We start from the raw sequence: 9,171 nt of genomic DNA on the forward strand, positions 1-9,171 counted from the left end.
TGAAAGTGTTTTTAAAAATGTTTAAAACTTGTTCTTAATATTTCAGCTATTGAAGCCTTATGTTCTTAAATAGTTTGTTCTTATAAAAGGACGTGTTAAAATGAGGTGCCCTGACAACAGTAATCTTTCACATTTTTCAATGTATTTTTTAATTTTCTACCCAAACATGTAGCAAAGAATAATAATATGTTTAAAACATCTTAGGTATAAAATAATTCCACAATTTAAATTAATATTTCAAGGATAATAAAAATCACGAAATAATCAACTACCCTAATGAAAGTATTCATTTCAATTTTTCCGATTTTAGGGTTGGTATGGCCCAGACAAAACTTATCATCAAAGTACGTCAAAATTAAATTTATCGTCTAGGCATCAACATGTACAAGGAGCTTTCCACCAAATTTTGATCATGATATCTGGAAACTAAGAAAATAGAAATAAATATTAGACTATTAGAATAATACTGTTTTCTTAATAAAAATACTGATTATCCTATTAATTTACCATAAAATATCTTTATAAAGAAGGTTGAAATCATGAACCTGAAAGCATATCACTGTAGTGAGATAAAATATTTTGAAAAGATGTTTTTACATGGGAGACATTATATAAAAAATAGGCAAAAGACAACAGAAATAAGCTGGGGTAAAATCTGGTAATACCAGAATGACAGTGCACCTAATGCGTAAGCTATAAAATTGGCTTCAACTTAAAATTACATAATTATGACAAAAATATCTAAAATCTAACATTATATACCTACTAATAACAATAATACTATCGCTATAAATGAGGCTCCCCACTGATAACTCATATCACCATATCACGTAATTTTTTGTCCTCAATCACACTCACATAAAACAGCAAAAAACTTGGATAATCACGTATCCCTTTGAAAGAGTTCAAATCACGCATCACAGCTCAAAAATCTTTCAAATCACAATCACGTTTTTAACATCTGATCATGCAATCACGAAGAAAAATTCCAGATCACGTTCATCACACTAGAAATTTGTCCCTATCAAGAAATCAAATAAACTGCTTGGGGGGCCTCCAATATAAAAAATACCTATGTATCATGTGACAAAATAATGCTCAAAGCAAAATATTGCTATTTTTTTGATAAGATTAAAATAATCTAAACACTAATAGTAATAAATAATACAAATAAATTAAATAAGTTTTTCTGTGCAGTGTTGAAATGTTTGATGATAAAAGTTATTATTGAAAAACATTTGATTGATTGCACATTCAATATAGGCAATAGGTCTATTTCGAGCATTTTTAAGCAATTTTTCGCCCATTTTGGACCATTCTAGGAGGATTGTTAGTCCAAAATACTTCAATACATATTTGAAATCAGTGGGTTCAAAGTTTCAGGAAATCACAAAATTTAAGTTTTGAATCAGCAGAAAAAATCTTCATTTTTCATCTTCATTTTAAAAACTTTTAGAAAATTCTTAAAAACTTACACCAGGCCACTCAATATCTTTCCAACAATGTTTAGCTATATATTTCCCCGCTCCAGAGTAATGTTTTCAATCTATCAAACAAACAAAAATAAGAATTCCCTTATCAAATTTTATTACTAATAGACGCAGTCAACCTTTTCATATCTGCAGCTTTGACATAGGTGTATAAACCAGAACCACCAAGGACAAGGAAATTACAGAACCACCATAGACTTGATTTGAATGTTACAAAATACACAACAGCAATGATGGTTTGAGCACATGCTTTAGCTGTGCCACTTATATTGTGGGTGAGTGGTGAGGTGACCTTGATTTGTAAGCCAGTAACATAACCAATTGCAATACCAAAGACTCCACTAAGGGACATCATGAGCCAAAATCTTGGATTATATAGATGTGGGAAGGCTGCTACCACTGATGGATCTCCATTGATGATAATCAAAGGAACAAACAAAAACACAGCATTGAAGTTGTTGTACATTTGCAAACGCCAAATATTACCATCAACAGCTGGCATGCAACGTTTGGTGAAGATGGCATTCATGCAGACAAAGAAAGAACCCAAAACTCCAAAAAAGACACCTTTGTATGATAGATCAACTAGCTGGCCTTCTTCTTTTACTCCAAGAGAGAACCCCAAGATGATTAAACTGCAGCAAGCGATTGCACGAACTGATGTCTTTTGACCAAGAATAAAGTAGGAGAAAACCTAGAAGGGAAAAAACAATTTTTTTTAAATGAAAATGAAGCACTGGTTTATTTGGAATCAGGGATTTCAAAATTCATATAAAATTGTCAATGATCCAATCAGTATGTTGTAGGTACTTACTATGTTAAAGAATGTTGTCAGTGCTCTTGCAACGTTATAGAATGCAACGTCGAGATATTTCAAACACAAATTATTTGCAGTTATCATCCCAACAAAAACAATCGAGAGTGGCATGATCTAAAACGAAATAATTATTTTTTATAAGAACAATATTAAACAAAGATTTAGCCAAAAATACTCTGGCTGTAATTTATTTAATAGAATATAATTTAAATGACTATAATCTGAGCCTCAGATTTAAAAGCTTTTTAAAAGTAAAGAAACCTAAAGTATATTAAAATAAAAACTTGATTTTTGATTCTAATTTTGATTCAAATTAACAACAGAACATAAATTTTGAATGAACTTGCGTATTATATACTACTGTCAAGAAGTAAAGTTTGCATCTTCAACAACTTCTAGAAAATTGATAAATACAAGAAAAAACATCATTTTTAATGATAGTGATGACCACAGAATATCTGGAAAGCCAGAAGGGCTAGATAAGCAACTTTAAGCTTTCTCCATCAAAAAAGAGTGAAAGTTTTCAGAGTGCAAGATCAAAAAAAGTAGGCGGCACACGCTATTTCGCATCTAGCTCAAACAAGTGAAATTGCTTGTTGTCATGTCATTTCTTTGGTAAGCAATCCTACAAAAGGGCCAAATTGAAAAGTGGTCAACCAAAACACAAAATCAAAAACCTTACAAACAAAATAAGTAACTGATTTTTTTTTTAAATTTAACCCTTAAATTTTCCAATTTCAACTTTTAAATCAACCGAGTCGCACTTTTAGACTCTGTAATCAGGTGATTATATCGAAGCACAACTAGTGAGGTTTGTCACGGAAGGACAAGTGTTAAAATATAATGGACCTTCTTTTGAAAAATAAAATGATTATCAAAAATGAAATGTTGTTTTAAAACAAGTACATACCCTAGTTAGTTTAATAGGTTTATTCATTTTGAAATAAGTCAAACAACAAAAAAGTACTGCAAGCAGAAACTTTTTTCAAATATGGAATTCCTTCCGTGACAATTTCAAGACAAAAAGTTTTTTCACCAGTTTTGTGCAAGTGCACTATTCTTGATATTATTGCAAGTTCTAACTATTGGTACCCTCTAGCAAAAAATGAAATTACATTCCAAAGCAACCTCCTTCATATTCACTTACAAGGTCTGAAATTATTGTCCTTCCGTGACACTTTTACCTTGTCCTTCCGTGACGGATTAAAAATATCTTGGTATTTTTAGAAATCTTGGACATCAATGGGTCTAATCAATTGCAAGGGAGTGTCCTACGAGGTTTAGGATAAGCTTAACTAAAGCTCCAGTACAGCGCTGTAAGCTTACAGCGTAAGCCCAGGTGGCTCTGGAGGCCTAAGAACTGGTTTTCTGGCAAAACTACTGTTCCCAGCCGGTTCTAAACCCTCAAAATCGCTTCAGCACCATGGAAATATGCTAATTAGAGCCTTTGGAAGTAGCTCACTTGCTTGCAAGGTCGCATTTTTACGTTTTTTGCCTAAAAAAAGTCTTAAAAATAGGGTAGGCCGTCAACAGTCATTTTTGGGGCAAAGTCAGAAAATTCAAGATGTAGTGTTTTTTTATGAAAATTTAACCTATTGTGAGGCATTCTGCGCAATTTTTAAGGTCAGAAGTTCAAAATTGGCCGAACCCCCCTGGGGGTACTGATTCGCACTACAGGCAAAAATTGGAAAAAATGGCATTTTCTGGCCTTTTCAGGCCTGTAAATATGTCAAAACTATTGTAAATCTTATTTTTTTCACTTGCTGTACTAAATTTTATGAAGAAACAACAAAATAATCATATTGGATTGAAAATTGTGCCCATTAGAGCCCTAAACGAGCCGTTTTAAGCCAATTTTGGGTAGCAAAATGCTTTTTAAGGCCAATTTTGCAAGCTCATAAACTTTAAACTGATTGATTCACATGTCTGAAATTTTCGGAGATGGAAGTCTTCAATAAAGTCTTTAAGCAAAATGAATTTCAAGTTTTTCACTTTTTTCAAAAAATCATAATGGCGTCTTCAAAAATCGCTTTTTAGCAAAAAAAATCATATTTTTCAAAAAGTAGCATTTTTTATAAGGCAAGCTTCTACAAAGTTGAAATGCTGACTGAAATTTTTTTTGCAGTGATAGTATACTGGAGATACTCAAGGGAAATCAAAATCATTTGCGTCTGGGATGCGTCTATGTCCGCCATTATGGAAATAAAATCCCTGCTAAGAGCCATTTTTCAGGCAAAAACCGAAATTTGGACTGAAAAAATCTCTTAAATGTCAATAGACATGGGTCCAAATTTTTTTGCAGTGATAGTATTCTGGAAATACTGCAGGAAAATCAAAGTCATATGGGCTTGGGATTTGGGTATATCCACCATTTTGGAATTGAAATTCCTGCTAAAACGCAATATTTCAATCAAAAATCCAAATTTTGACTCAAAAAATCTTAAAAATGGCAATAGACATGAGGCTAAAATCTTTTTGCAGTGATAGTCTTCTGGAAGTACTCCAGGAAAATCAAAATCATTTGGGTTTAGGATTTGGGTATATCCGCCATTATGGAATTGAAATCTGTGCTAAAACTGGCTAAATTGCAACATTTCAAGCAAAAATCCCATATTGACTAAAAAACTGCTCTAATATGGCAATAGACATGAACCTAAAATCTTTTTGCAGTGATAGTGTTCTGTAAATACTCTAGGGGTAAAAACTATTCAGGTATAAGATGCTTCTGGGACCGCAATTTTTAAACTGAAGCCAGTTTTAAAATGTATATAATATTTCAAGCTACAATTCAATCTTTTTTTGACAGAACAAGTCTTGAAAATGGAAATGTAAGTGGGCTATAAAGAATTGTTGAGTGAAATGGGATTTTTTAAATAATTTATTTCAACTAGTATTTCTAAATTAAAGGATTGTAAATTCACATTCTTTGTTTAATGTAACATACAAAATATTTAGTCAATAATGATGTATCGGATGGAAATATGTAGCATTTTAACAGAGATTTCATTTCCATAAGGGTGGATGTAAACAAATCTCAGACTGAAATGATTTTGTTTTCCCAGGAATATTCACATAATACTATCACTTCAAAAAATTTTAGGTCCATGTCTATTGTCATTTTAGAGCAATTTTTATTCAAAAACAGGGTTTTTGCTTGAAACGTTGTATTTTAGCCAGTTTTAACACATATTTCAATTCCATAATGGCGGATATACCCGAATCCTAAACCCAAACGATTTTGATTTCCTTGGAGTATTTCCAGAAGACTATCACTGCAAAAAGATTTTAGCTTCATGTCTATTGCCATTTTTAAGATTTTTTGAGTCAATAATTGGATTTTTGATTGAAATATTGCGTTTTAGCAGGAATTTCAATTCCAAAATGGTGGATATACCCAAATCCCAAGCCCAGATGACTTTGATTTTCCTGTAGTATTTCCAGAATACTATCACTGCAAGAGAATTTGGACCCATGTCTATTGACATTTTAGAGATTTTTTCAGTCCAAATTTGGGTTTTTGGCCTGAAAAATGGCTCTTAGCAGGAATTTTATTTCCATAATGGCGGACATAGACGCATCCCAGGCCCAAATGATTTTGATTTCCCTGGAGTATCTCCAGTATACTATCACTGCAAAAAAAATTTCAGTCAGCATTTAAACTCAGTTTGTAGAAGCTTGCCTTAAAAAATGCTATTTTTTGAGAAATATGATTTTTTTTTTGCTAAAAAGCGATTTTTGAAGACGCCATTATGATTTTTTGAAAAAAGTGAAAAACTTGAAATTCATTTTGCTTAAAGACTTTATTGAAGACTTCCATCTCTGAAAATTTCAGACATGTGAATCAATCAGTTTAAAGTTTATGAGCTTGCAAAATTGGCCTTAAAAAGCATTTTGCTACCAAAATTGGCTTAAAACGGCTCGTTTAGGGCTCTAATGGGCACAATTTTTCAATCCAATTATGATTATTTTTGTTGTTTTTCTTCATAAAATTTAGTACAGCAAGTGAAAAAAATAAGATTTGCAATAGTTTTGACATATTTACAGGCCTGAAAAGGCCAGAAAATGCCATTTTTTCCAATTTTTGCCTGTAGTGCGAATCAGTACCCCCAGGGGGGTTCGGCCAATTTTGAACTTCTGACCTTAAAAATTGCGCAGAATGCCTCACAATAGGTTAAATTTTCATAAAAAAACACTACATCTTGAATTTTCTGACTTTGACATTTGACGCCCCACGTTTTTACGTTTTTTGCTTAAAAACGCTTAAATAGAGCTTTTTAAGCGTTTTAAGCTATTTTAGTGAAAATTCGTCGGTTCTACCCCCTTCGCTGGACTTCAATGGGTCTAATCCTTTGCAATAGAGTGTCCCACGAGGTTTAGGACCATTGGGAACCAGCTCAGCCCTGTATGTAGCTCAGAATAAGCTTAACTAAAGCTCCAGTAAAGCGCTGTAAGCTTACAGCGTAAGCCCAGGCGGCTCTGGAGGCCTAAAAACCGGTTTTCTGGCAAAACTACTGTTCCCAGCCGGTTCTAAACCCTCTAAATCGCTTCAGCACCATGGAAATGTGCTAATTAGAGCCTTTGGAAGTAGCTCACTCGCTTGTAAGGTCGCGTTTTTACGTTTTTTGCTTAAAAACGCTTATATAATCTTTCCCGTAAAATTTCCTAATTATTATCACCATTATGGTTGAACAATAAAAATACAGTTCCAAGGTTTTGAAATGAACTGAAAATGGCTATATGATTCATGATCTGATATGTCACTCCACTAGTTTCAGTCAACATTTCTTACGCTATTGCTGATTTTGAAAAATAGGAATTTTTTCCTTCCGTGACGGTGTCCTTCCGTGACACTGACCTTTCTCAGTTGCAAAGGCCTGTAGCCATTGAAATTAATTTTTTTGACTCAGTTCTTTTTTCAATGACAAGCAGATAGACAAAGTTTCTTCTGGTGGTATTTTGGTTTTAAAATTCTCTTTAAATTCACAGGAATCTGAATCAGCATACTTTTGTCTTTTTTAATGTCTTTGCTGCGTTCCTTCCGTGACAGAACCTTCAAAGTTCAATTATTCAACGAGGAAAAACTTTTATGAAATTTATTTTGGTTTGGAAGTAGTAGTACTATAAAGGCTTTAATTCAGGACTAATATTATTTTCATTAAGTTTACAATTTTTCAAAAATAGACCAAAAAAGGCTCTGATTTCCTTCCGTGACAGAAACGGGACTTTTCAATTTGGCCCAAAACTTACTTCACCTTTCAAAAAAGGCCGCGGATCTAGCCCTTTGGGCTTTACAGATCTGTGGTGATGACTACTTACTTGTTTGCATATTTCTGGGTTCAGTTGAAATTCTGGGAACTTATCGATAGATGGATATTTATCGCCAAGAAAACTCAATAAGAATAGAATAAGGAGGGAAAATACACACTGATACCAAGTGATAAAGATAGGTGCATCAAGCTGAAAGAAAAAGGGGGACAGTCTACACTGATGTATCAAAGTTAATTTGGCCTATGGATGGTAAAGTTCGTTTCAATTTAAATGTTCTGAAATGTCATTGGCAAACCTTTCTAATTGCTTGTTTTATAATAATGGAATAAATTTAAATAAAATTATGATCAGTAGATCATGTTAATTTATTTGATCTCTGGTTTCAGCTTTATACAGAAACCCTCCCCCCCTGGTCACCCCTCTTTACCTCAGCCACCCCTCATTGAAATTAAAAAAAAAAGCTATGCTTTTTACCAAAATGCATGGAAAGTTACTAGCCCCCTCCCCTAGTAAAGAGGGGGAGAATTAAGGGAAGCAAAGTTTTTTAATGTATAAAATGATGTACTTGCCTTAAAATCTTTACCACTCAATAAAAATTTATTCAAAAATACAAGTGAGATTGAAACAAACCTGAAATTGATAAAAAACAAATCATTCTAAAAGGATAATAGTCCAAACTAAAATAATGTTTAAAAAACTTGGAGGAAGAGAAATATCATCTCATTTCATTTTTCTGAACATGCCAATTTATGACAATAATATATTGTATATACAAATGACTTTAAATTTAATCTGAGTGCTCAATACTAATTGACAGAGCAGTATCATACTTTTGATAAACGGTATTATAAAATATATAAAGTATTAGGAAAAAGGTTTTTCAGTCTATTTAAAATACAATTCTCAATGATCAAAAAGGTCATGGTTCATTTTTAATTGGAGACTTTTATAGAAAAAGTAGGAAATCTCTCACCAGTAAGCACAAACAACAAAAAATATTTTTGCTGAACGTCCAATTGAATTCTCACTCATTTTTTTTCTAATCTAAAAATATCAAAATGTATCTTTTTCTAAAAAATAAAATGCAAGATCATATTGTGTTATGGCCGAATGACTTTCTTTTGATCTCTTTAAAAACATGAAATCAGCAACTCCCATCATAGTGTGCAGAGGGGTCTGAATCCCCATTTTTATTTCATCCCCCTGTTTCAAAAGAATTTCGAGCCCACACTATTTTAGCCATTCCAGGGTCAAATTGAAACTATTCTGGTGGCAATCAAACCTAGTTCATCTTGTAGAGCTTCAAAAAAGAAAAAAAATGGGGGGTCATACACCTCCTAATGATAGGCGGTTCCAGAAATATTGAGATTTTGGTTCCGCTAAAATAACACCTTTTTAGACATTTGAAGTTGACAATTTAGCCCAGAAATGGCATAACCTGCGGCACCAAAATATGCTACAAAAATTGAAAATTCAAGCTTTTGTACTGAGTCAAGATATTCCAGATATCTTCATTTTGACTGCAGACTTTTATCAAATTCTTTTTGTAATTGCTTGCTAACACTTCAAGGAAGAAATAAAAAGACATTTTTTTGA

At 32.7% G+C, this 9,171-nt stretch overlaps 1 protein-coding gene across 1 annotated transcript; it reads right to left on the reverse strand.

Moving 5' to 3' along the window:
- Window positions 1–125: 125 nt before the first annotated feature.
- LOC136821172 (GDP-fucose transporter 1-like) lies at window positions 126–8,662 on the reverse strand. The gene is made up of 5 exons (XM_067077403.1): window positions 8,549–8,662; window positions 8,145–8,205; window positions 7,624–7,764; window positions 2,305–2,421; window positions 126–2,184 (listed from the first exon to the last, which is right to left on the reverse strand). The coding sequence occupies exons 1-5, from the start codon at window positions 8,605–8,607 to the stop codon at window positions 1,579–1,581; spliced, it is 984 nt and encodes a 327-aa protein (XP_066933504.1). The 5' UTR covers window positions 8,608–8,662; the 3' UTR covers window positions 126–1,578.
- Between the last annotated feature and the right edge of the window lie 509 nt (window positions 8,663–9,171).

This window comes from Clytia hemisphaerica, unplaced genomic scaffold, assembly GCF_902728285.1.
Source record: "Clytia hemisphaerica strain Z4C2 unplaced genomic scaffold, Clytia hemisphaerica genome assembly, whole genome shotgun sequence".
Lineage (NCBI taxonomy): Eukaryota > Metazoa > Cnidaria > Hydrozoa > Leptothecata > Clytiidae > Clytia > Clytia hemisphaerica.

Coding starts and splice junctions, on each gene's coding strand:
- LOC136821172 (XM_067077403.1), bottom strand. CDS start 8,607: ATGAGTGAGAATTCAATTGGACGTTCAGCAAAAATATTTTTTGTTGTT. Junction 7,765..8,144: donor TGAGTGGTAAAGATTTTAAG/GCAAGTACATCA, acceptor TTTTTCTTTCAG/CTTGATGCACCTATCTTTAT. Junction 2,422..7,623: donor ACCCAGAAATATGCAAACAA/GTAAGTAGTCAT, acceptor ATTTCGTTTTAG/ATCATGCCACTCTCGATTGT.